Below are 27640 nucleotides of genomic sequence, written 5' to 3'. Positions count from 1 at the left end.
ATGCTGACTCTGCTGTCAGTGCTCATACTGCCACTGGTGGCTTCTGCAGTCCCTATTTCTGTTCTTAGTTGTAGTTCATTAAAGATGACATTGTACTTCAGCCACTTCATTAAGAGAGGATAGCTAGGGCTGTCATGTAGACACTGTATTGCATATTCCAGTTTAATCTGTTGAATTAATTTCTTTTTTTTGTCTCTGCAAATGTCAATTTTATTAACAGAAAGATAATCTTACCCAGACAGCAAGACCAGAGAGACATCTATTCTAGGATGCCTGGGACTAATTATTCTGCAGTATTTTGATTGTGTCCCATTTGTCTTACTTTGTCATTGCCAAGCGCTGAAATACAAGCTTTGAGATGTTTGAAAGAGCTAGCTTTTTTAAGCAGTTGCTCATTCCTGCAATAATAGAAATACAAATAAATAGTCAGTAATAATGTAAAGTATTGATTTGCATAGAAATTGAAAGCTGATTTGGTTTTATTTTTTCTTTTTGGACAAAACACCCGTAGTTTGAAACTTAGGTGGTTTTACTCTTCTGAATTAAAGTTTAAAAACTTTTAAATTGTCTGGTAATGTCCTTAGTCTTATTCCATGACAGAAAAGGACAGCTAATTATTTTCCTGTGGCTAGAATTGTTGCTACCTTCATTAAGTATACTTCAGTCTTATCTTTCAGAATAGCATTTTGGTAACTTAGTAAGCTTCAGCTTTGTCTGCTTTACTGCTGGCAGCAGTCCAGGTATGATGACTTATTACTGCACTGGAATCTTGCTTTTTGTTATTGCTGTTTTTGTTTTGTTTTGGTTTTGTTGGGCTTTTGTTTTGTTTCATTTGGTTTTGTTTGAACTCTCTGACAGAATAAAAATATTTCACCTGGAAGGTAGGGCAGTACTGAGGCAGATCCCTGATGTGAGCTAGTGAGCTCTCCATTCCTGGAGATTTTTCAAGACCTAACTAGTCTGAGCCATGACTGACCTGTTCTGGTGCTGGGAGCACTGTTGTTCTGAGCAGAAAGGTGGACAAAATGACCTTCGTTCCACCCAGGACTTTTGGGAGGCTGTGTAACCATGCCTCCCTGCTACTTGAGCTGCTTATTCTCCTGTGCTGCAGCAAGTGAATGTGGGAACTCATGAGAAAATAGTACTAGAGGGAGGAAGCTGGAAGAAGTGCTGAAGTTATTACAGGTTCAGAATAGCTAGGAAAATGTGAATATCAAATACTTCATGTTGCAGCATTAACACATATCAACAATAAACAGTCCTGCTTTTCTCAGTCTCACTGGCAGTGTAGATTATGTATTTTGGCATATGCTATATATTCAGTATATTTGGATTATATTTGGGGTTATGTACAGTACACTGTATATTTTGTTGTATACCTACTGTAATTCTGAATACATAATATGTCATCTACCAAGTGAACTATAACTTGTGAAAATACACACTTCTGTGGTATTAGGAGACCATCAAGATAGGATAATATGGTGCCTTGCAGCATACTGCAAGGAGAATAGATAGCCATTTAGCAGGTAGAGTAGACTACAGTGTTACAAAACATACAGTAGGTCAAAATCTGCCTCTTTGTGAGGTTTTACTCTTGGATATAAAAGCAAACTGACTTGAATTTCTGCTCTGAACTACCTTACAGTGTGCCTTAGAGCATGGATTTGCTAACAGTATTTTTAATATTACTGTACAAAAATCCACTGTTTTTAATCATTCCCATATTAAGATTAAGTGTAGATTGCTGTGCTGGATAATTGTCACTTCACTGTATTGAGTTCTATAACATAATAATAAAAAGGCATTTAAGACTGAGCTACTAGAACTTAAAAGTTTGCCAGTTGTTTATTTCAAGTCTAGCTGTTGATATTCACCTGGTGTGCAGTAATGGGATACCAGAGTGCTGCATTTTTAATGTACTGTTCTGCTCTTTTAGAATGGTATTTTGGTTTAGTTCAGCTTGTGCCGTCAGTCTCAAGCAGAGCTCGCCCAAGGAACCAATTATGAAAATTGTAAACAACCTAAATGTAGGTTTCTGCTGCCTTTTTTACAAGTGTTTTAAAAATAAAGACAAATTTGTGAAGGTAGGGCTGATCCTGCTCAAATAATTTTGCTTCCAAATGCTGACCCACAGTAGAGCATCAGGATTCTGCTTGCTGTTCAGTATGGGTAAGATGAACCCATAACCCTGTTGTGGGTACAAAGAATCTAGGAGCAGCACTGAGATGCTGGTTAAAGTAAACAGGGAGCTGCAGAGCTCAGACTATCCTAACTACAGAATAAAAATTTAATAGGACAAACTCATTGGTTTTTGCATGTTTTTATATCTCGTAGCTGATTTTTATGTAGGCAAAACATAACTCTGTGTTTGAGCTCAATCTGACTGATCTTAGAGGACATTAAATTGTAGGAAAGTCTGTCATTAAAGATGCTTCATTGGCTTTCAGAAACAGTTGACTAAGGAGCCAAACTTGGAGCAGAGCCAGTCTGCTTATGCTTATGCTGTCAACATTCATACTCCTCATAGCAAGTGTTAACAGAGTTAGTTGTTCCTGCAGAGCATGTTTGCTCTATCATAGATGCAGAAAAAGCTTTTGAAGATGAGCTGCTCTATTGATTTATTTATTTATTTTGCACTTGACAGTTGTCCCAAGTCCAAGAACCACCACCTGTTTGTCTCTCAGAATGTATTTGGGGACTAGGGATGCCATGTATCATATCCTGAAGAACAACACTATTTGCAAACTGCTCACTGCTAAAGTACCCTTGCTTTATTGCCTGTTCTGTGAAGGGTTCTAGGGATGTACTGGTCCTGCTTTGAAGAGTTATTAAACAGAATGATCTTTGTCATGTCAGAATAACTTCCTGAATGTTAGAAAAGCAAGTGTAGAAATTATGTTTCTAGGCATAACCTAGACATGTGATTTAGCACGAACATTTGGCTAATGAACATCTTCAATCTGGCAGTTCTACTAATTACTCTGTTTTTTTATTCTGCTGTCATTTTAATGGACAATCACTAGACCTCTTGGGAGAGGGTGAGTAGTATTTTTCATTTCTAAGACCTCTGTATGTTAAGACTCCTCACCAAAAGCTCCAGCTTTCTGGAGCTGAGCAACTGTGGTCTTTGCCTTTCCCCTTACCTTTCCTGTTTGCTCTTCATTACATGGTTGCATATAGATAATCTGGCTGCCCTTTCTGGTGTGACCTCGGAGCCACAGATTTCAGATCCATTTGCCCCAGAGCCTACTGCAGCTGCTGCTCCAACTACTGACACTGCAACCACTACAGCTGCTGCCACTACAGCTGCCACTGTCCCTGCTGCCACTGCTGAAGTGGATCTCTTTGGAGGTTAGTTTGGTTGCTGTAGTGCTCCACACCAGTTCGTGATGCAGGCAAGCAATACTGAGCTCAGCTGTGTAATAAGGCCTCTGGTTTAACCAGCTGCATATATATGGAAAAATATATGTAAAACTGTAAACCTTAAGACTGAGTAACCTTATGATTGAACTGCTAAGAACAGTAGTTCTCAGGTCCACATGGGGGTAAGCAGGAATTGTTTCCACATTATTCAATAACTATGCACTCTACTACAATTTCTGAGGAAAGCAGCTGTGCTTTTGTAGTTGAAGGGGATGGATGTGGCAGTGTCCTGCCCTTTGTTACGTGTCACGCTTGTGCTGTGTTGTGTTTCTTCTGGGTATTTCCTGCAAACAGAGTATGGAGCCAGCTGAAATTACTGCATTTCAGCAATCTTTAATCTGGGCTTTATTTCACAAGTACTTGCAGTAAATTGAAGGGGTGATGAACTTGAACTAAATCTCAACTATGCAAACAATAATATGTAAAGGAAAAAAAGGAAAAATATTCTTAGAATTTAGTCATGCTCATTCAGTTTCTAATGTTATCTGCTATCCACTTGAGTAAGAATACATTTCCCACTGTATGTTGTCAGTTTTCTTGGTACTCCTGTGGAGCAGGAGGCTTCCTAACAGCATGTCAGAAATTACATTTTTTTAAACAACATACCAGCCCAGTAATGGAGAAACCCTCTAATTTACAAACTATATTTAAGATCACCTGACCACTGTGTTTTTCTAGTTTTCTCTTCTGTCATGTACACTTCCATCATGACAGGGGATGTCAGGAATAAGTAATAGCTTATTTGCTATCAAGACTGAATTCCAGTATCTTCTCTGTGGGGTGTGTTTATTTATCACTTCTACTGCCAAGAGTGCCAGAGAGGTCTCATACATAAGCAGTTTGACTACAAAGGTGTTTCTTCAAGCCTGAAAATTCCCAGTTAGAAGGTTTTTTGTTAGGAGTGGCTTCAACAGACAGCACCAAAATATGCCCCGGTAAAGTGCTGAAAAACCCTAAGGAAGGAATACAACTGCTACTTGCTGCTTACCCCTCCTTTTACAAAGATTAATAATAATCCAAATGCCACAAGATCAGCCAGGTGAGAAGCATTTTCAGAATTGTCATGGGCAAGGTTCTGGATGCCACTAGGAGTGAGAGAGAGTCTGATGGTGATTGCTCTCAGGAGCGTGTTGCAGAAGCCAGGGCCTGTGCTCATTTATAACCCTGCAGAGGCATAGTGTAAAATTTATGGTATGTAAGCACTGAGGTCGAGCCAGTCTTGGATACTACACCTTCAAATTGCATTATTAATTTATTAACTTGGTAATTTAGTAATTAATTTAGTAATTAATTAATTTAGTAATAGGTATATGACTTTTTGAAAAAATGAAAGGATAGTTAAATGGATAGAAATCACTGAAAACTTGAAACAGAATTAGAAAAACAACTACCTGTGCTTGTTCTTCCAGTACTACAGCAACAAGATGCAATTTTTTTCCCTACCTTTTCCGCTACTCTGTGCCTGGAAAAACAGCTACTGCCAAATTATGTGCCTGCTTCCAGGCTTGTCAGGCAAAGACCAGGATGTGTTTAGTTTCTAGAGATTTAACTGATCATCAGATAACTTAGTGACGCATGCTAAGAAGTGGAGCTTCATCCTCCAGTGTGGAAAAATTTCACTCTTGTGGTATGCAGACTTCTGTGACTTGATCTCTTCCTTTAAAGAGAATGTGTTTTGTCGCTCAAATGCAATAAATCTCCAGTGGATTATATATTAGATACATACTGATTTTTTTTTTCTGGAACGCTTCAGAATGAAGCAAGGTTCTATTATTTATGATAGCAGAAAACCTCTTGTTCTCAATAAGAAAAATCTCTGAACACACTCAGCAGTAAAGATACTTTTGCAGTGCCTTCAAGACACCCAGTGGACAGACCCTTTTAAGATCCATGAGTCTGTGTTGAACTTCCACCTCTCTGCCCATCATTTGAATTTTTTTTTTTTTCCTGAAGGCTGTGCTGTAAGTATATTCTAGCATCATAAGCTAACATTCCTTGTTAATTTAAGACTGTGTCCAGTGCTAGAAGAGGTCATTTTTGGGCAGACACTGCTACTCTCTCATGTTTGAAGACATGCTTACACTTAATCCTATAAAGTAGGTATTTCACCTTTGAGGTCTACTGGAGATAGGGTCCTCAAAGTCACCTTAACTTCTTGCAGCTTGCCAGGGCTTTGTTGCTTCACACAATTTCTTGTGGTCAGGTGTGGTAGGAGAAGGTACAGGAGCAGTGATCTCAGGAGAAAGAATGTAAAGAGTCTTCAGGGAGTGTCTGTGTAGGGAAAGAAGCTGAAAGCTGCTGGGAAAAGGTAGCCAGGCTGAAGGAAGAAGCAGTAGAGGAGGCTTTGGACTAACTGTTGACTGCACTGTATGGCTGATACTTCAGATGATAGGAGTCTGCATGCTGCCTAGGGCTGGGCTTTGTCTTTGAGAGATAAGATCTGCATTATATGTTCATTGCCAGTATGGCATTGGAAAGCAGATGAAAAATGCAGGATTGATCCAGCAAAGCTTTTTTAAGGAGCTCCATCTCATTAAGAGGCAAACTTTCAGTGACCTGGGCCAACTTGAGGAACTCATAATCGTCTTTCAAAGGCAAACAAGAGGAGGCTGTTTTTAAAGAGCAGCTGGAATCCTTCCTGTGAAAGAGAAATGCAAAGGTAGAAGAACGGCAAAGTATCTTGATATGCCATTCAGTAATAAAATTTGGGAACAGTATTTTTGGATATGTGTATTGTGCACTTGAGTTACAATTTGTTGTGGGATTACTCTGTAATCAGTGCAGGGAACAAGTCATGGCAGACACTGCAAATGTCAGTTATTAGGCATTAAGGTGACTTGAATTGTAAATAGGCACAACTATGGTCTTCCTGTAAAGAAACTGCAGGCAAAGTGCTGAAGACTTTTGGCAGTTAAGGGCTAATGAATGTCCCTTATGCTGGTACATGCTAGTATAGCAAGCTAGCACTTAGTCAATAAAGACCAAACAAACAACAAATACTTTGCATAATTATTATTACTTCCTATCTCTGAGCATAGTGAAATATTTCTTTATAACTCAGGCCAGGTGTTTTATGTCAAATAGTAATGAAGGGTGACTGAAGAGGGAAAAAACTCTGGAAACAGTTTCTTGTGTACGCTTCAGTTCTATAATCTTTCCTCTACTTATGACTTCCACAGGATTGTTTCACATGTTTCATAATACATTAATGATTATAAGTCAGTTGTATCATTTGTGTGAATAAATTTGTCATGTATTGATGCCATGGCATCAAAGAAAGCCTGAATTTATGAGATGAAAGAGATCACTCTGCAGGAATACTTATTTTTCTGCAGACAAGATATATTGAAGCACTACTTCAGTGTTTAACAACTTTGAAAGCCCCTTGTTTGCACGTTATTTCAGTAAGAACTATATTTATGAATTCAAGTGTAATGCGGTACATAATACATACCTGTCACTCCTGGCAGATGTTCCATGCAGTGTGAACTTGCAAAGGTTTCAGCAACATCTTGTTAAGTTTTCAGGATGTCAAGAAAATCAAGTGAGGACCATATGTTACTTGATTCTTGAAGTCAAAAGCTAAATTCATTTTTTCGACAGGAGATGCAAAAATATAAAGAATACAGTGGCTTCTTTAAAGGGAGAAAATCTCTTACACTGCTGAATGTGCAAATGTAGTGTTCCTACAACAATATGAAGGAACAAAAAAGAAAATAAACTGTCTTTTTTAATAATAAAATATGCAGATGTAATTGCATCCATTTTTGCACGTTATGCTAGATTTTAGCAGAGGGCAATTGTGCAGAAGCAGCAGAGCCTTTTGAAAAGAACTTAAGCACTAGCTTAAAACCGATGACAAATCCTTGGTTTAAGCTGTGAGTTGTAGGGTTACCTGTTCAGGTTGGTGTGTCTCTATATTCATATAGGTTTCTTGAACTAATCACAGTAACTAATATTAGGAGTTTTTACAATGATATTTTTCATTTAGATTCCAGTATGAACTGAGGTTTTTATCCCACCTGCCATTTAACTGAAGTCTGATGCTAAAAAACATGCAGCGCTTGGCAAGAACCTTACACAGAAGTGTCAGTAAAAAATAAAGAAATAAAGCTGGTGCCAAACTGTTTCCTTGCATCTGTGGGCTGGAAGGAACTTGTGCCCATCTTAATATCTGTGACTGTTATATATGGAACTTCAATAGCCTAAATCTGGACAGGAATAGGTATCACTCTGAGGCTGAAGTGATCCCAACATAGAGCTAGTGGCTAGCTCCATACATTCTGAATTTCTGCCTTAAATGTTATCTGGAGTCTATCCTTTCATTCTGGGAAGTAATTATAAGTAGGATTGACTGTCTGTGCTGTTGGCTTACAAGCTTGTGTGGACACCAATACATTTCTTTGAAAGAGCCCAGGGTGCCCCTTCATCTGAAAGCTGACCCTGTAGTGCAAAATTGATCACACATGATGTTACACAAAACATCTTCTCAAGAAGGATGATGCAAAACCCTTCAGTTCAGCTCTGTGCTGAATTCCTTCCTCACGCTGCACACCAGTGTCTGGTACAGATACAGCACTGGGATGTTTGACTCATTCTGATGTTTTTGCTTGGACAACTGCCATCCAGTTTTGTTGTTGAACAACCCTGTTACTTGAAAAATAGAATTATATTTGAAATGGCTTATTAGCAGGCCTTTTTTGCTACTAACTCATTTTAATTCTATTGTACAAGACTAGTGGGCTTTCTTCTCTTCTGTTGAAGTTTCGATGCATGTTCTTTTGAGCTTTTTAGATTACCTGGCACGGATTTGTTTTTAAAATGGTTGTTTTCATTTTAAAGTTGACATTCAAGTTAAAGCATGTTAAGCTTTTTCCTGTGCTAATTTGACAGTGCAATTGCAGTATTCCCCAAAAGATGTTTTTAACTTGCTAATTTTTGTAGCAGTAGAAAAATGTCCTTGACAAGCATCTTGAAGTATTTAATCCTCATTGTGCAGTCTTTTTTTGTGGAGAAAATGCTTGCCTATGAGGATAGTCCAAATGGCACTGTCCATTAGGACTACTTCATAGAATTAAGAGCACAAATGCTGATTTAAGCCTAGAAATAATGCTGTTCATAGTTTGAAATTTAAGCATGCCACTTAGGAACTGGCAAACAAAAAGAAAAAAACAAAGAGCAAGCATCAAACAAAAAAAAAAATTCAAGAAAACCCAATGAGCAAGTCATTCCAAAATCCCAAACTAGTCACTTTCTCTAACTTGGCTGGTTGGTCTAGAAGTGATCCTAAAAGGACAGACAGGTTATGGCTGGCCAGCCATTGGTTAAGATGAACAATCTTGATCTGTTTGAAGCAAGCTGAGTAAATATAATCTATGCATCACATTATGGCTTCAGAAAGATCCAGTTGGAATGCTATTAAGAAACAAGTAAGTTCAATTTTTCAGATGTTGCATGACTGACTTGGCTCAAAGACTAGAAATGGTAGTTGAAAATATCTACCAGAGTAATTGGATTGTTATTTATAACAGTGCAAAGCACTATGCAAGTAAACTCACAGTTGCAGATTAATCACATGTAGTACAGGCTTTGAGCATGCAAGTTGTTAATATCTGCTCTTAAGTTAATTTTGTTAATTAGTTGATTTTGGGTAGTACATGAGCATGCTGCTCTGAACCCTTATACAATGAGAATAATGCCTTCTTTTGCACTCACTGTGCGTATTGTGGGCAACCCAAGAAGCTCCATCTGCAAACCCTGTCTAGAACCTGCTTGTGTGGGGTTGGGGGAGAGACAAAGCGTTTTGCGCTGCATGAGTTGTCTTGCTGTTGGAGTAATTACATTCATGTTGTATAAGGGGATCTACCTATGCAATTTAACTTGGTTCTTTTACTATATTTTTCTTCTCTTTATTCCTTTTTGTTTTTTTAATTTCTGTTCTTAAACTGCACCCAAGATGCCTTTGCAGCTTCTCCTGGGGAAGCCCCTGCAGCAGCTGAAGGGGCAGCAGCACCAGCTACCCCAACCCCTGTAGCAGCAGCTCTTGATGCATGTTCAGGAAATGGTGGGTTTTATGTCATTAGATAGTCTCTTGTTTTGCTGGTTTTTGGTTTGGTTTTTTTTGGTTTAAACTACATGGCAGTGTGTTTTTCTGAAAATTACATACTGTTTGCAATTGGTAAAAACAAACCTTAGACTGAAGAGCATGCTTAACAACATTGCCTATTTCCAAGTCCCAGTGACTTTGTGTTACTTTGGTAGTGCTAATGAACAGTTCTGTCAGTGCTGAGTTTTAACAGTAACCTGGATAGTCCTTTGTCATATTTGGTTTTTTGACCTCGTCAAAGAACCTTTGAAAGTTCTCCCCTCTAGTAACTAGGCTGCTCAGCTTTTTAGACAGTCTTTATTTTAGAAAAACTTAACTAACATGTCTGGATAAGTAAGCTAGATGTTAGAGCAACCTCCTCTGTGTGCGTGCGTGTATTTGCAGTATGTGCATTGCCTATAGTTGCTTTGTTCTTGACTTCCTCCCTCACTGATCCTAAGTATGCATACACATATATTTCCCCTCTCCTTTTTACAAGACCCCTTTGCCCCATCCGAAGGTAGTGCAGAGGCTGCTCCTGAGCTGGACCTCTTTGCTATGAAGCCAACAGAGACTGCTGTTCCTGTAGTTACCCCTACAACTAGTGCAGCCACTCCAGTTCCTGCAACAACTCCTTCTCCAGCTGCTGCTGTTGCTGCTGCTGCTACTGCTACTACAGCTACTGCCACTACCACCACTACTGCCACCACTTCTGCTACCGCCACCACCTCCGCTCCTCCTGCTCTAGATATATTTGGTGGTAATTTTGTTTTTAACTCTTTGATTCTGGTGGATTGATCTGTCAGGAGTACCAAATGAACGATTCGTTGTTGCATGCGTGTTGTGTGCTAGGCTTTCAAAGCAGAGAGCCTGTTAATTTCAAATATGATGTGCAAAATTGGAAACTTCTGTTTTCAGTCCTGCCTTTCAAAAATGAGTTAAAGATGTGTTGTGTTCTTGGCCTTAGATTTATTTGAGTCTGCTCCTGATGCACCTGCAGCACCTAAACCTGATGCTACTCCTAGCATAGATCTCTTTGGTACAGGTAAAGAGAGAATTCTTCTGATACTCTGCTGCTTTGAGGCTGTGTAATGGTGTAAACTGATTTGAGTGATACTTACTTCTTGTTCTTTCTTTTCTTCCTGGAAGATACATTTTCATCTCCACAACCTGGAGCTTCTCCTGTGCCTGAGAGTTCTCTCACTGGTGATCTCTTATCTGGTGAGTGCTTGTTTTCACAGGCCATCCCACAGACTTCTTTAGTTGGATTTTTTTTCCAAAAGGAAAAAAAAAATCAACTTACTGCCAATTTACATCTTTAAACCGAAATGTCAAGACATATTAAGTCTTGGGTTTGCTGCTTTGGCCACAAGATGTGCACTTGCTGAAGATGCAAATCATGAAGTGGCTGACACTGAAGTTCAGTAAGTAAGTGATGTGGTTGTTGGGAGAGCAAATCCTCCTTTAAGCATAAGAAAATGCCTAATAAACAATGTTTTCCTTAAAGTACTGTGGTTTTCAGTTGCTGTGTGAGAAATGTAACACTTTCTGTTTGCAGTTCTGGAGACTATTACCCGAATTTACCAAACCTGTGGTACTAACTGTTGGAGCCCATGTGGCTTTGAAATATTTAGCTATCACTGTTGCCTTGCTGATACTAAATATTATTTATCCTATGCTTACTGCAGTGGATGCATTTGCAGCCCCCTCTCCTCTACCCGCTGCCTCTCCAGCAAAGGTGGATTCTTCAGGTGTGATTGACCTATTTGGTGGTGGGTATTTTTGTTTCCTCACCACTTCAGAGTTGAATCACTTCATTTCAATTACCTTTGCGCTTTGCTAAAGCTGCGGGTTTCCCCTTCTCAACTTTTCTGTGTGGCCTTAGGGCTGAGTCTGGCACGTCTGGTTCTTAAACTTGCACCATAACGAACTGCAAATAAGCTGTCTGGTCATTCTGTTGTCATGACACTTGCCATTCTGTCCCCAGTCAGTGCATGTGTGGCTCTTCCTCAGATGTCCAGTGAAATTCTGCTCTGTCCTTTTTCTTCTTTGCTAATCTCCATGATCATGCTGTTTCCTCTCAGTTCCGTTTCTCAAAGCAGCTGAACTTTTTGAGGGTGACTTGTCTCAAACTGGGTATAACTGAATCATGGGATTTGACAAGGTGGAAATTAGGATGGACACAACCAACTCCAGGCATGCTGAAGAACAGAAGTGGTGCTTAGAAGCAGTGAATTCCAAACATTAGTGAGATATTCCTCTAAGAAGATTTCATGTGAGCTACTGGCTTCTGGCTGGAATGACTCCAAACTTTCAGCCAATGCATTCATCTTCAAAGCCCTGTTGTCTTGAATGCTGTGATTTGTATCTGAGAAGAGGTCCAAATAAAGGAGAAGATATTTTCTTTCAAGTGCTGGTTTGTTGTACATCCTTTTTTCCACCTGAACTTTGCATCCATGGTACTGCTCTGCAATAAGGATGGCCAAGCAGTTTCATTTTCTTCTGATATATGAAGTGACTTTCTTTTGTCATCTTTTGATTAGTGATGAATTGATGTATTTAATATTGAATGTCTCACTTTTTCTTGATGCTTTCTGGAATTCCCTTTAGATGCTTTTGGAAGTAGTGCTTCTGAACCCCAGCCCACTACCCAGGCTGCTTCTAGTTCCTCAGCTTCTGCAGACCTACTTGCTGGTAATAAAGAACTTCTAAAAACTTGTTACTTTAGAGCAATCCTAAGAAATGGTGTTTGAAATCTTTTATGTTCTTTGGGTGTAGATAGTGAAATAAAATACTTTTTCACAAGATTTCTTAGTACTTTAGATGTTTTAATTAAAACTAGAGTGACTTATAATGGAGGCAATATACTGAAGTACAAGCTAACTTCCTAGATTATCTTCTTTCCATGTTCTTTGTTTTCCTACCTCCCACACAGCCTTATTTTTCTGTACTGTTCACTGACTATGAGTGTCTCCATGAAGTTTATTTGGCTGTCTGTAGCGGTACTAAAGTTAAGCAATATTTCAGTCTATGCTTCTTGTTCCTTACTGCTAATTAAACTTTGATTTCATTCAATTTGGTTTTCTTTAATTTGGTTGAGCACTTAAATGTTAGTAGCTTGAATGACTGACTTGGTAGCAGTCTTGCATTTAGCCAAGGAGAGTGGGTTGATGTGAGCATGGTTTTCTGAGCACAAGGACAGAGAAGTGATAGAGACCCTCTCCTTACACTGGGTGAGATGAGGTCTTTCACCACAGTCACACCCTATATCAAAGGTTGGATAACTGTATTATTTTAGTCTGCACCCTACAGGTAAGCAGCTTCAGCTGAATTCTTTGTGTACTACTCTTCAAAATTCGTGGTATACCATGTATTGTAGTGGCTGAGCTATACAGCTGTGACTCCTCCCCATCCCAGTCTGAAGTTTGTAAAGAGCAAAATCCCAACACATGCACTTCTGGTTTGAAGACTTGTCTTAAATTCCCCCATGTTTCTGAAAAGGGAATTTGTGTCATCATTTAAATTAATGCTACCCCAGCCAAAACCAGCACAATCTGTAGAATTGGTGGGTAGGTTATCACTACATTTTCAAGTATTTTCTCAAAGTGTGAGCATTGTCTAGTTGTGCCACAGGAATGAAGGAAGTTGTCTAGATAATAATAAGGCATACATCCATTCTCAATCAGCAAGCCAGATTCTCAAATTGGGACATAATGTGTAAATGCATGCTAAAGCTTTAGGACAGACTGCTTCAGATTTTAAGGTGGAAGACTACTTTTTTTTCATATTTCTTTGATAGGTCTTTGTAGTAGTTTATAGATGGCTTAAGGCCATAGATCAAATTTTAACTAATAGATTCTGGAACATGACAGTCTTTTGCAGTTACATGTGCTATCAGGAGACTGGTTGCAACAAGGCTGGTGGACAGAAGCTCATTCTGCTTACGCAAACATTACAGTACAAAATATTTTATGTCATTATCTGTAACTAATCTTAACTGCAAGTAGGAATTGTGCTCCAGATGGCTTTAAACTTCAGCAGTGTGCACTCTGAATCTGATGAGTTGCATTTAATCAAAACCTAAATTATAAAAGGGATGGTCTAAGTCTAAATACTCAAGCAGACCTGAAGCAGTTGGGGTGAATTGATGATTTTTTAAAATTTATTTTATTTATGTTTTGAATATACATTCCAAAGGGCTCCATGTAGATTTGATTTTATTTTTTTGGCAGACAGAGGGAGTCTATAAACATTGCGGCATATTGCTAAGCATTTGTTCACCCTAGATAATGACAGACGTATAGCCTGCAGTGTAATCCAGTTTTAAATTTAAGAGTGTCTGGAGTTCATATCATGGCTGAAGGCGTGTCCTTCATGGTTTATGAGTGTTTGGTTGTACTAAGTGTTTATATGCATAATGTTATGAGTATACTTACTATTCATAATTGCTTTACGTGTTCTGCTGTCAAATGAGTTCCTGCCCCTTCTTGGCTTGCTTAGGAAATTTGGAAGAAATGTTTTCCTACTCTGAGCCTTTCAGCAGACAAAACTGGAACTATGCTGATAAATAAAACAGTCTAGCCATTTTCCCTTCTAGATCTTTCTATCCAATTAAACGGTGTGCTTGTATGTCCTAGTATGTATACAAATAACATGTTCTTATATGAAATCTTACTTGACTGTGTAAAAGCAACCTCAAAATCAGGCAGTTGGGGGTGTCCACACAACATCTAACTCAGTTGCTGCTGTTTCTGCAGCCTTTCCTGGGGTCTTGTGCAATCTCTAGACAACTAGGAACTTGATTCATTAAAGAATTTTTATGGCTTCTGTGCCTGGTATTTCTCTTAACTTGTGCAAGACAAAAAGCCATCAAATTAAGACCAGTCATCATACAAATTGTCACCAGAAGCTGGGGAGTCCCCTCTTCTATAGCTGGAAAAACAGACACTATGGGACTTAGCAAAACTTACAGAACTTTCTAAACAGAACCTTATTAATGGATATTGGCTCATACCTTTCTGCCAGGCTCCTTGTTCTCACTCAGGAAAGTGGAAAGACAGGCTCTTTAGGTGGTTCCTGTGCTTTAAAAATTGCTGCAGTGAACTGCCTTTGTCATCCCTGGATCTGGTCAACCTGCTTCTGGTCTGGTTCTGTGGAGATCTGTACTTTTGTGCAGATATTTTAATGCACTGAGCTTTGCCGTGGGCAGGTGATGACCTAGTGTTTTAGCAGGTATCTGCTGCAGACCCCCTCCTCAAGAAGAGGCAAGTAGAGGAAGCCTCTTTTAGGCAGCTGGAGAAAGCATCACTATCACAAGCTTTGGCACTAGGGCAACTGGAACCACCGTAGCACATGCTGGAAGGGAGATGGGGAATGCAGCTGGGCATGGGGAGTCTGGAATGCATTAGAGAATCTCTTGATGTGGAGCATACCAGAGTGAGCTCAGTGGAGAGCCACAGAGACGATGACTTGTGCATATGACATATGCAGAGAGGCTGACCTAGGCTCATTCAGCCTTGAGAAGGCCAAAGATGCTTATAGATGTCTAAACTCACAAGAGTATGCAGAGGAGGTTCTTCTTGGAGGTGCACAAAGATAGTAAAAAAAGGAAATCTGTGTGGGAAACTTATTAAATACTGTAATGGTCTGATATGACAACAGGCCACCCAGAGAGCCAGTAAGAGCTCCTCTTGAAGGTGCTAAGGCAGTTGTCTGGGCAACTTGATTGGATTAAACTGACTTTAAACAGGATGTGTGGCTGGCTGACTTCCAGAGATCCCTTCCATCCTACATTATTCCATGACAAACTCATGTCAAGAACAGACTGTGGAGAGATGAGGGCAGATCTCTGATGCCAGTGCGTTTTTCCATATTCAGGGTTAGCGACTGTGAGCATGAGACTTGTTGTGGGCTAGGATTTGGGTTATGAGGGCCTCTTGGTTCCATTTTACTGAAGTAAGCCTAAGAAATAGGGAAGCTCACATAGGCTGCTGAAATATTCTTTATTTTAAAATGGCCTAGTAAGAATTGTCTTTGTCTTTCCACCCTCTATAGACTGAGGTTTTGGTAAACAGTCCAACAAGGCTGACTCTTAACACCTCTCTTATGTGTTTTTTAAAGGCTTTGGAGGTTCCTTTATTGCTCCCTCTCCATCACCATCCCCAGTCACTCCAGCTCAAACTGGATTACTACAGCCTAACTTTGATGCAGCTTTTGGGACAACAGCTCCAACAACTGGCAGTTCATTTGATGCATCAGGTGAGCTGTAGGGTTTCTTCCTGTGAATTTTCTACTACATTTTGTGTAGTAGATGAGTTAATGACACCATTTTAGGCTCTGAGTACAGGCAATATCAGTGACCTCCTTTTTCTTTTTTACTGAAAGAACCTCAGGGTGGTGATAAAGCTGGTGTGTGCCCAAGAGCTCTCTGTACCCATTTTTTAATTCTACCATGTCAGTAAAAGATAAACTAGTGTATACATCATCCTTGCATGTGCTTGATAGCTTGAATCAGGAATTACACAAACAAGGAAAACTCTACTCTGTAAATCAAGTGTAGAGGCAAGTCATGTTGCCACTGCTTCTGATGGTGCTCTGGAGCCTGCATGGCACCTTAGGGTACACACAACAGAAACTGCCCTAGAGTTCTTTGCCTGTCTATAAGCTTAAACTTTATCACTGCTATCATTTTGTTTGCATCTCTTCCATTCTATATTTTTCATGCTGGGTCCTTGCTACAAACTTAAAATTGGTGAGTTCTACAACCATACAAGAAAAAAAGATGGAAGTAATACTGCTGCTTGGTTATTTGGTTGCTTGCCAGTGCACATGCTACCCCTCCCTGTTGGTTTAACATTAGCATGTACCTCAAATACAGATCAGAAGATAGAACTCAGGCATGTGATGTACCAAGCAGTTTGACTTCAAGGGATCTAAAAAATGAACTTCTGAGTTAGATGACTGGACTAAGGAGAATAGCACTGTCTGTGTGGATGGTTCTGGTTCCTTCTGATCTCATAAGATGTTAGTAGGTTTTCCCGATTCCCTGCTGCTTGCAAGTGAATAGTAACATCTTGAGACTGCCAATCCTGTTGCTGTGAGATGTCAAGGTATAAGACTGCCTTTGCCACAGTAATTCTGACTGGTGTTTGCAGCAAGATGTTCATTTTAAAAACCTTTAAATGAATATCTCCTGACAAATGTGTGTGTATCTGACATCTCTGTAAGGATGGTTGTAAGAAAAATAGTGTCATGTGGAAGTGGTGCTGTATCTATGTAGATTCAATGCTCCAATTAAATCCCTTTTTTAGGCATGTCTTCTCGTATTAGTTTTCATTGGTATAGTTTTTTGAGGATTACTGTACATTCAGTGTCTGGTAAAATGACATGCATGCCCTTGTTGGCATTACTTTCAATGTCAAATGGTGTTTCGGTAAGACTTGTGGTGTGGTCGTCTGTGCTGTATTCGTTGAGCAACGGTAGAGTAGCAGGCAGTGCATTTTTGATCGCAGCTGCTATTCTAACTGACTTTCCTTTCACTTCCAGTGTTTGATGGCTTAGGTGATCTTCTTATGCCAACTATGGTTCCTTCTGGTCAACCTGTAGCACCTACAGCCACAGCAACAGTCCCTGCTGCAGCAGCAAGCAAAGGCCTTGGAAGCGATCTTGATTCATCTCTCGCAAACTTAGTCGGCAGTAAGTGACAAATTTTGGTTTTGAGTGGTGTGGCATGCATGTTGCTTTTCCATGGAGCAAATACCTGTCTACTTTAGCTTGCTTCAATAGCCTCCTGTTCTGCTGTGGAAACTGGGGAAGCTAGATAGCTGATTCGCTTAGTCTGGGTTTGTCCTTCTTGGAGCCCAGGATCGGAGCCAAATAATGGCATTTGTTTGGTAGGTGTGTTTTGTAATGTCTGATCATCCCAGCTACATTTCAGAGGCACATCAGACTCTTAATGGATGTGCCCCTCTGTAATAGATGGAAAGGTGAAAATTGTCCAAAGTGTCTGATGGTGGTTTAAGCAGCAAAGCAGATGGACACAAATAGCTGACTTCATGTTTAATGAGACAAAGAGTAGCGGTGGGGTGATGAGTGCACTCAAGAGCAGGCAGGAGCAGAGAACTTACCAAACATGTTCTTGAAATGCTAAACTTAAATATGTACTTTCCTGTAGCAGTAAAAAGGACTAGAGCCTTTGTAATTAGAGATCAGTAGCTGCAACCCCTCCAAAAAACCTTACAGAAGCCCACCTAGGCTAAGGTGTAAGCCTGCTGAAGTTGTATAAAATGAATACTCCCTTAGTATATGTAAACACACCACAACAAAGATGTAACTGATCTTATGATGCAGACGTGGCTGTTAGGTGTGGAGGAAAATACTGTGCTTAGAAGTCAGCAAGACTCTTAATCCCTTGAAATGTCTTCTGCAAATCACCTGCTATATCAAAGTTTGGAAGAGAAAATCAAACAGCAATTTATGAATTACAGGACTTATAATGGTCCTGTGAGAAAAGTACACTTTAAAATTTAACTTAAGACTTCTTCCAAAGGGCAATTAAAAAAACTATTTGGAGTTTCCATGTGTGACCAAGCAGATAAAACAGTGGAAAACTTACAGGCAATGTCCACATTTATTGTATGTAGAATACAGCTTTTTATTTCTGTATGTGTACTGAGGAACAGAAACTAGTGTTACCATTCATGGTAAATAGTTTGGTGCTCTCAAATAATTTGGCATTTTGTGGGCCTAAATATGGTTACTTTTGTTTGCTGTTGAAGCAAAAATTACTTTCTCAAGAGCAAGACGTCTGCAGAGTTTCTCAGATGTTTGTCCTGAAGAATAGGTAGATGTGGCCAGTCCTCTGATGCCATCTAAATGAAGACAGCCAAAACTTTTTTGCTCTTGATAGGCCCCAATGAAATGAAATGTAAGCTGCTGCTTTGACAGGCTCCAGTTTTCTAAATGTGTGGTTTCTTTTTTTATTTCCTTTTTTCCTTACAATTTTCAGATCTTGGAATTTCTGGTACTACTTCTAAAAAGTAAGTTCAACTTTGCTTAAAGCTAAAAGGAAGTTTTCTACTCTGGTGTAAAGCACTACATCTATTTCAGTGTTTATTAAGTAGCAATGAATTGGTTATATGCTCTGACCTCCCAATGCAGAAAAATTCTGAAGAAAGTATTCTATTCTGTACAGGTTCACTGAATAATTAAGGTTCAGAGTTCCTGATATAGCTTATAAAACTGCTGTCTTGAATCTGAGTGTTAGAAATATTTTTTTGCTGTAAATTATTGTTTTCATGTTGGATAGCTGATTTCCAAACAGCTTATAATGAACAAATAGTCCAGATAATATATATTTTTATAGCTCCCCTCAGTAATCTATGCTAATATGTAATAGTTGTGTTATATTTTTACAGATGCGGTATGTACTTATTGTGTAGGCATTGAAATACTTCCAGAATAGAAAAGAGGTTCATTCCATGCAGCAGTAACTTTCTTTTTGCAAAAAGAAATACTTACAATATTGCGTTTTTATCTTCCTAATCTAACTGCTTGCTTGTGCCCTGAGCCTTCCTCTGTATGCAAGACTTCAAGATGTTTTTTGTCTCTGTGGAGATGATAGGAGGGCTATGTACAAAGACATCATGAGGTTTAGCCTCAAAATGTAGCTTCCTTCAATCTACTTTGTTCAAATGGTGTATTTTATTCTGGGTAGGGCACCCTGTAACAAAACCTGTTTTTTCGACAGCCCTTTTATTCTATGAATGATTTGTTTCTCTTGTATCTATCAACTTTTTGCAGAACTGAATGCTTTCCTTCTTCAGCTGTCTGAGCAAGATTTCCAGCACTGAAATGGCCTTTCAAAGACATCTAGCAGGCAGCTCTCCTGCCTGGCCCCAGTAGAATAGGCAGTAGCAGTCCCTCTTCCTACTTTGCAAGGGTATATGTGATACGTTACCTACAGTCAATACTAAGTAAAACTTATCTTTAATTCTCACCACAAAGGCCATAACCATGTAACTGACTTCAGCTTAGAGTGTTCTGGTGTCTACTGCTAACAACCCTTGAAACTGAGTGTCACTAAAAGTAAATCTTTCTGTTAATACTGCATACACCATAAGCTAATGTAGCTGCACGTCTAATCTAATGTATGCTGTAACTGCTTTTCATTTTCACTGTGGAAGTGTGCAAATAATAGCCTGCCTCTCTCCCTCTCTGTTAGGGGAGACCTGCAGTGGAATGCTGGAGAGAAAAAGTTAACAGGAGGAGCCAACTGGCAGCCAAAAGTAGCACCTGCAACATGGTCAACTGGTGGTGTCCCAGGTGGTCCTTTGGTAGGTGGTTAATCTATAGACAGCACTGGTTTTGGGCTTCCAATATTTGATGAGGCTATGTGATACCTGTAGGGACTGCTCCACTCTAGTGAGGCTAAAGAGTTTGCTTCTGTGTAAATTATATGAGTGTTTCAAGTCACATTTTTTAAGAACCCATTTACAGTGAGTATAAATAAACCATTGAGCAGTAGCTGAAAAATACACTAGCTTGTGTATCAAGGCATTGCTCTACCTGTACATTTAATACCTGTGGGCATTTCCAAGTGTGTGATTAGCCATGTAGATCTGGCCAGGATCAGGCCCAGGTCAGGCACTCAAAATAAAACATAATTGATCCAAAGCTGATGTACTATAAGGAGAGAAAGTACATAGGTTTTCCACAAGTTTTACTGGATGAAGTAGATCAAAACACTACACAGTGTTCATACTGATCAAGTACCTGATGTTAGATCAGGAGTGGGTAGCTTATTTAGCAGGGTAAAGCAGTTGGAAAAGGTAAGATTACCCTGTAAAAAGTATCAGAAGGCACTAATTTTGAGAGAAGAGGGTCAAATTGAGCTAAAAATCTAAACTTGGAATAAGAGCAACTTGATAATGAGTGAACTACAAAAGTATTCTGAAGAGGAGTAATACCTCATCTCATCAAATGTCTCACAAGGTTTAAAACAGCCTCCATTTGAACGAGGTTGGGTTGGCAAAGGAAAGAAAGAACTCTGAATGGGGACCATGATCAGTTCAGTTCCTTGCTGCCACAGTCAAGTGTTAACATGACTCTGAGCACATTCCATAATGTTATGGAAGACACAAGAATTCTCTGTACTTCACTTAATGTATTAGTTGTAACATCAACTTTTTTTCTTGATAGAAAGGCTGGGCAATACTGTACAGTGTAAGTGAATTTTTTTTTGACCTCTTACTGCACTTACTAAACATGAAGATACTAACAGCACTCACCTGCACTACAGTTACTACTGCTGGCTTAAAACTAGCTAGAAACTTCTAACACAGCTCCTCTTGAACTGTCTGTCCAACAGACAATTCTCAGCCAGTGGGTTGAATATAGCAGTAGTGATTAACCATTTCTGTGCTGTAAGCTTGAAAATTCTTGTTACTGCTTTACTTTGATGTGAACTACCTGATGACTTGTACTGCCTGAAATTTTGAGCTTCTGCAGCATCAGTCTGATCTTGTAGTGATTTTACCATCTGAGAAGTAATTGGTCTTTCTGGGAAGCTGGGTGGTTTTGGTAGCATTTCATGAAACCTATGTGTTGTATATATTTCTTCAGAATCATGCACTTAGGTACTTTTTGAAACCAAAGAAACCCAGGTCTGCAGGCAAAATAAATATGAATGAAAAAATGAAGCTTTTATTTGTGTCACTGTTGAACCACTTAAGTTTTTGTCACTTCTTCCCTTTCTTGTGAACTTTCAATTCCAGTATTAAAATCAGCAGAATTACATCAAACCCCATCCCCTCAAGTGACCTTGTGCTTAGAGGCAGGAGCAGATTCAGTTTGTATGGCCATTTTCTTGGCATCTGCCTGACTGGATGTTGAGCTACAATGTGTGCCTGTAAAAGCAGTTGGATCACTGCATCTGATGTCATTAACCTGTGTAGTTTAGTTTCTTGCTTTACATACCTGACTGTCCAGATCCTGGTTTTAGTTTGGAGACTCTGCTAGCACAGTACATTTTTTAACTGAAATGCTCCCCTGAAACTTTCAGACTGGAATAGAGTTCATAAATTCTAAGCCAGAAAATGTAGTAGTTTTGATAAATGAGTCTGGGACAGGTTATCTTGACTTGTCTCCGGCTTCTTAAGAAACTGGCATGTTTTAGTCTGGAAGCAAGGATAACCAAGGGCACTAAAATGCAGCATTCACAGAAGTGGACTGTACAGTTCCAGCATACCTCCAGAGACACACTCTCCTTTGAACTGTAAGTGTGCTAGCTGCTCTCCAAGTGTTGTGGGATGTTACTGATTCGAGGTGGGTGGTAAAGATGGGGAGGCACAGGCACGACCATACAGCTCCTGTAACAGCTTGAGAAATTGTGCCAGTATGCTTAGGCCATACAAGAGCAGTAATGAAATCCTACTGCCCTTTGTACATCCTTTTCTTGAATACTTTCTGCCTCTCCTCAGAGTTGTTAATGATTTGGATTGTATATATCTGTGAAAAGGAAAGGTTTCAATGCCTTCAAGGCTATAAGGAGACACTGCATGGGAGTTACACGGAAGGCAGCCAAAAGGGATGATGTGTAGGCTGTGCTAAATAAGTGAGGTGGGGTGGGCTTTTTAAAGGTGCTCTTGTGCTGTATATCCAGTCAGACTACTAGACTAACAGTTCTCTCTTCCTGAACTGTAGTGGAAGATAACCTTTTTTTTTCTTTTTATTATTTGAATGAAAATCATAACAATATGAATGAAAATCATAGCAAGATAAACTAAACTGTCCTTAGTAATGTATGTCATGGTTCTGGCTGTGGTTTAAGTATGTGAACTTATCCTTTAACTTCAATGAATCTTGGTACATAATTATTTTTTCTTCACTGTAAACTAATTATAGCAGCTATTCCCTTTAGCTTTACAATCTGCTTAAGCTTTTGCTAAAATACAGTGCTACAATAATCGTCATAGTATGTTAGCTGTTATAAAATTGGGGTGCTTTCTTACACTATAAGAAGGAGAAGGAAACTCTGTTTTCTTGGGCTTATTTTGAGTTGTAGTCAGTAAATGGACTCTGTTCATGAAGAGAATGGAGTCTGTCACCGTTGCTTTCTTATGAAGAAAGAAGCTGAGCATAAGGACTCATTCAGCTCTCTCATTCTTTGAAGCATTGTGGTTTTGAGGCTGCATATGTGCTGCATAACAGTCCTACTTTCCAGAACAGCTTTGAGAATGCTGAAGATTCTGTGTGGTTTCCAGATGGTTGCTGTTAGATTTTTGTGCTTTTTTGCCTTTTTTTTTTTTTAGGCAGGAGCTGTGCCTCCAGCAAGTGCTGTTCCTGCAGCAGGAGGTACTCCACCTGTCCCACAGCCAGGAGCAGCATTTGGGATGGTGAGTCTCTTTTGCTACACTGCTGTCCTTCCCTCACCCAGCCCCTGCTGACTTGGTGTTGGTTTGCAGCCCCCAGCAGGTGCAGGGGTGCCCATGATGCCCCAGCAGCCGGTGATGTATGGGCAGCCCATGATGAGGCCCCCGTTTGGAGCCGCCGCTGGCCCTGGTGTACAGGTGAGCGTCGCTGCTACACCAATGCTTAACTGCTCTCCGTGTCTCTAGAAAGTAGCTCATGTGTCTGTGCATTAGCTCAGCTCAGCTCTAGCTCTGGGCCAAGGATCAGCTGCCTGCCTTGCAGCAAATCACATGAACCACCTGGGGTTTTTTTTCAGTTGCCATGTATGAGACCAATGGAACAGGTTTGAAAAGTCTCCTGCAGCTAACTACATCCAAGATCTGCTTTTGGAGGATATTTGAATAAAGCTCTGAGTGGAACTCTCAGGCACTGCTATTCTGTTCACAACCTACCAAAATTTACTATAGCTACACTCAGCAGGCGATGCAGCATAAGCTGTAACACCTGTCCCAGGCTATTACTTCAAATAGAGTTTGGTTTGTAATGCCACTGAAAAGAAAAAACCTATCCAAAGGAGATGCAGGAAATTATTTAGCTGTAGTATTTTTCTTTTTGTGAGTCAGAAGTCCATCTTGCCTTTCAAGTAAGGAGGGAGATGGAAGTTGATTCTGCAGCTGTAAAATCTCATTGGTAACCCTGGAAACCAGGCTGCCCTTGTTTTGCAAATACTAAGCAATCAAAATATAGCAAACCACCATTTTTATGTAGGGAACTACATTCCCAATGAAGCTTGTCAAGGTTTTCTGTGTAAAAATAGAAAGAACTTGAAACTGCTCTAAGTAAGAATATGCTTAGTCTTGCTTTTCCTCCCACTTTAAAACTATCTCTGCCCTTATCAAGAATGCTATGATGGGACACAGAATTTTTTTTCTGAAAGAGTGGTCATCAAGGTGCCAGGGCTATGTATAAAATCTCTTGTGCCCTGAGCTGAGGTAAGAATGGGGAGGAGTAAGGACAGAGTAGGAGAATCATTTGACCACCATAGTCAGAAGTTTTGCATGGAACTTCAAAACTGATGTTTTCTATGGAATGACATTTTTTATACCTATCAAAGGAGGAACCCAGTATGATCTAGTCATATTTCCAGTTTGTTTTGGACTCTTATTTACATTACCAGTGTCAAATAATTTGTACTTAACTGCCAGTAACAGGGATTTTCAGTACCCTGCAGGATGCACTCTGGTTGCTCTGAACCTTGTTTTTAACATCTAACAATTGTCTCTTCTGGCTGGATTGAAGGTTCTAACGCCATTCTGTTTTACAGGGAGGGAGGGGTCTCAAGCTATGCTAATTAGAATCTGCAGTATCTATAGCCTAGCCACTAAACCTGCCAAACATTGTTAACCCTGTAGTAAGGATGGAATCCAAACAATGCTTGAGCAAAACGGCTGGACTTGCAGACAAATGAGAACTTTTTATGCTTGCAATGTGCTTGTGTGAGAACTGCCTGTGTCTATCTAACGCTTGTGTATTCTTGTCTGCTTTGTTTTTTTCCTGCCTTCCTGGCTGGCGTCTGTCAGCTTTCTCCAAGCCCAACTCCTGCTACTCAGAGCCCCAAGAAACCTCCAACAAAGGACCCATTAGCGGATCTTAACATCAAGGATTTCTTGTAAACGATAAGGTATTCTGTGGCTGCCTGCTCCAGCATGTCACACATGGTACATGTCTGGCACACAGATGTTGTTTAGGTTGAATATGACAGATAAAATCACAGCTGCAGAGCTAGAAACATGCACTGTATCAAAAACCAAATTCTATGTCTACACTCTTAACTTTAGCCTGAAATCTTGACTCACAGATAAACTTTTTCTGACAGTTGCTTTTGGCAAAAAAAAAAAGTATCTTCAATGCATAACTTCCATTTTTTACCTTGTTTCCATTCAGTCCAAGCATTCATGTTTGGGTATTTTCTTGAAGTTATTACTGAAACACATAGAATGATAGCAGGGTACAAATACTGAGGCACAAATGTTGGGCGGAAGAGGGTTGTTCCAGTCTTGTGGGTGTTGGAACATATTTGGTATCATGGGTATGAAGGTGTCAAAAGGGGAAAAACTTATATATTCTTGTCATCAAGGGGAAGTTGCTTGCAGCTCTTCACTGCTGCCAGCTAATGTTCTACCCTGCCATACAATTTTTCAAGGCACTGCTTTTCTGTATGGTAAGGCTGTGAGGACCTGAGCAGTGCTGTGTAGAGCAACAATGGAGAAGAATAGAGCAGTATTATAATGCAAAGAAAAATGGAGGAGAAGCAAAAAACAGTTCTGCATAATGGAAGGAAATAAAGGCCAAAACATTATTCTGATGGTTCTGGAGGGACAAGTAGGAGTATAAAATTGAATGAAATGCTTAAGCCAATTAAAAAATAATAATGCAGAAATAAGGTATGCATTTTATAATTATGTCTAGAATAAGGTGAGGAGAGGACAATCATTACATAACTTTAAAGCCTTCTTCATGAGTCACTTTTCTTCCTTCCTAGAGCTTAATTCTAAAATTTGTTCTGAGCCCACTCTGCACTGGAGCTGGCAGCAGTGATTCAGGCTGCTCTTAGCAGGCATCTCCCAGTCCCACTTCACCCTTCTCCGAATTCCAGCCCCAGAGAGGTGTACCTGGCACTTGGCAGGGACAGCCAGGAGTGGAGATACACCACTGCTGGGACTCACTGCTTTCAACTTGTATTTATAATAGAAAGATTCATAACTGGCTGTGGGAAGACTGCTACTTCAGTAGAATCTGATGGTAAATCCTTTGAGGTGTGAAGAGATGAGCGGATTTCGTGCTCTTTGTAGAACATGCTTTACTAACCCGTTATATCAGTTTTCATCTGATACTTTTCTATATCCACAGCTGCGTTTTTTCTGACTGGATGCTAAAAACGTGAGTTTGGAGACTACAAATGGATGCTCAGAGTTTCTCAGTGAGCCACCAGTACCAAACCCAGTGCTTACTCAGACTTTCTCTTCCTCCTGAAACGTGTAGCACAGCTGTGAAAGTGAACATTAGGAATGTGTACTACCTTAGCTGTTATCCCTACTCTCTCGAAATTTGTGTACTTGGGTTATTTGTGTTTTACAATTTAAACAATGGATGTATGTTTCTGATGCCTTCTAGTGCTTTTCTGAACCTATCCCACAGGGGCAGATTATGCAGCTGTTGTTTGGTGAGCCATTTGGAGCAATGTCTGTGGTTTTTGAAGGTTTCAATGTATATAACTTTTTGAGGACACCCAAAGTTCCCCTAGGACTCAATTTCTCCTTTATCTGTTACAAAACATAGTGTGATAATACCAGATAGTAAAGAAAATACTTACAAAATTGTGCAGAATACCTTTTTTTTTTCCAGTCACAGGAATCTCAATTGTCGTGAAAAAAATGTTTTATTTTTGTGGCACTGTATATGTTAAAATAATTTAAAGTAATATAAAGGAAAACTTCCATAACAAATACTTTTTCAATGATTTACCAAGAATGAAAAACCATATCTGAAAGAATACCATATTTATTGCTGTTTTTATTTTTAAATCTATTTTACTTGTTTAAGTTTTTGCATTTATAATTGGCATATTTATCAGTTCTTGCTAAATGCACTGAAAATAAGTAAAGGGTCAGTTTCTCTCCATGTAGTTGGGAAAAAGCAACCCTAGTTGTGCTGGCAGTAAGGGATTTCAAATACGAGAGCACTTTTTGGTATATCTGTAGTCAAAACATTACAAGTGATGTTACTCATCTCTGTTCAGTTCTGTACATCTCTTAATTTAGTGCTTACCTGTGTATGCCTTAGGATAGTGTTTTCTCATTGCCCCGAATGCGCTGTGAGTAGCTTTTGTACTATTGGTGATTAGATTTAATTCTGATCCGGAGATCCATGCCCTTTACTGTACATACTGTGTTCCTTTAATTTTTATTTGTTCTCATACTGTTTCTGCTGATGGCTTGGTGTAAGATCTTGACTCTTCAATGAGGTCACTGTTGATCAGTGTTACAAGTGGCTTGGCAGTTCTCTGTAAAAGCATATTGGGTTGGAAAGATATTCACCTAAAGTCTTTCAAATGAACTATTTAATCAATGTATGGTACCATTAAAAGTGGTTGTATCTGAATTTGCTGTGGGGATAACATACACTGTAATGGGAAAGTTCTATAAAAAGTTAATTTCAAAATGGCTTTTCTTTGTGTTTCAGTTTAAAAAAAATCCCAAACAAAAAAAAAACCCAAAAAACAAAAAATCCCAGTGCATGTGTGCCCTCTGAGATGCAATAAACACCTTGATCAAAGTACATATCTTGTTGCCAGTTTCATACTCCTTAAGATGTTGAGCACAATAATGTAGTCTGAGAGGGGAAAAATGTGTTTAGGTCCTGACACTGATTGATGAGTCTGCTGCATATGGGAATGATTTTTATAGAATCATAGAATGATTTAGATTGGAAAAGACATCTAAGATCATAGAGTCCAACTGTTGACCTAACACTGCCACCTCCGCTGCCCGTCCATGTCCCTAAGTGCCACATTCACAGCTTTCTGCCCTCATTGCACCAATTCTGCGACCAATTAATTACCAAGTGTGTCCTAGAGGATTTTTTTAATAATTTCTTTTATGTATCTGAATAACCCTGTCAATAATCTCATCTCATTCCTGTTCCCAGCTGTTTTCAGCT

At 39.5% G+C, this 27640-nt stretch overlaps 1 protein-coding gene across 5 annotated transcripts in view; it reads left to right on the top strand.

Moving 5' to 3' along the window:
- The window catches only part of SNAP91 (synaptosome associated protein 91), a 62432-nt gene extending 35171 nt beyond the window's left edge, over positions 1–27261 (top strand). For 2 of the 5 annotated variants that reach the window (XM_031057118.1, XM_031057116.1), the window contains 16 exons: positions 3027–3041; positions 3184–3354; positions 9383–9490; positions 10011–10271; positions 10479–10556; positions 10661–10732; positions 11200–11283; positions 12122–12205; positions 15632–15769; positions 17072–17206; positions 18519–18549; positions 19734–19845; positions 22822–22905; positions 22975–23079; positions 24502–24602; positions 25832–27261. In XM_031057118.1, coding sequence (XP_030912978.1) covers positions 3027–3041; positions 3184–3354; positions 9383–9490; positions 10011–10271; positions 10479–10556; positions 10661–10732; positions 11200–11283; positions 12122–12205; positions 15632–15769; positions 17072–17206; positions 18519–18549; positions 19734–19845; positions 22822–22905; positions 22975–23079; positions 24502–24594 — 1571 coding nt within the window. In that variant the 3' untranslated portion in view covers positions 24595–24602; positions 25832–27261. Of the gene's footprint in view, positions 1–3026; positions 3042–3183; positions 3355–9382; positions 9491–10010; positions 10272–10478; positions 10557–10660; positions 10733–11199; positions 11284–12121; positions 12206–15631; positions 15770–17056; positions 17207–18518; positions 18550–19733; positions 19846–22821; positions 22906–22974; positions 23080–24501; positions 24603–25831 lie in introns of all 5 variants that reach the window. The other 3 variants (XM_031057115.1, XM_005421164.2, XM_031057117.1) reach the window with 2 other exon arrangements.
- Positions 27262–27640: the final 379 nt, after the last annotated feature.

Source organism: Geospiza fortis, unplaced genomic scaffold (genome assembly GCF_000277835.1).
Source record: "Geospiza fortis unplaced genomic scaffold, GeoFor_1.0 scaffold190, whole genome shotgun sequence".
Taxonomy (NCBI): Eukaryota; Metazoa; Chordata; class Aves; order Passeriformes; family Thraupidae; genus Geospiza; species Geospiza fortis.
Note: the sequence above shows the minus strand (reverse complement) of the source record. Positions and strands in the feature narration are given on the sequence as shown.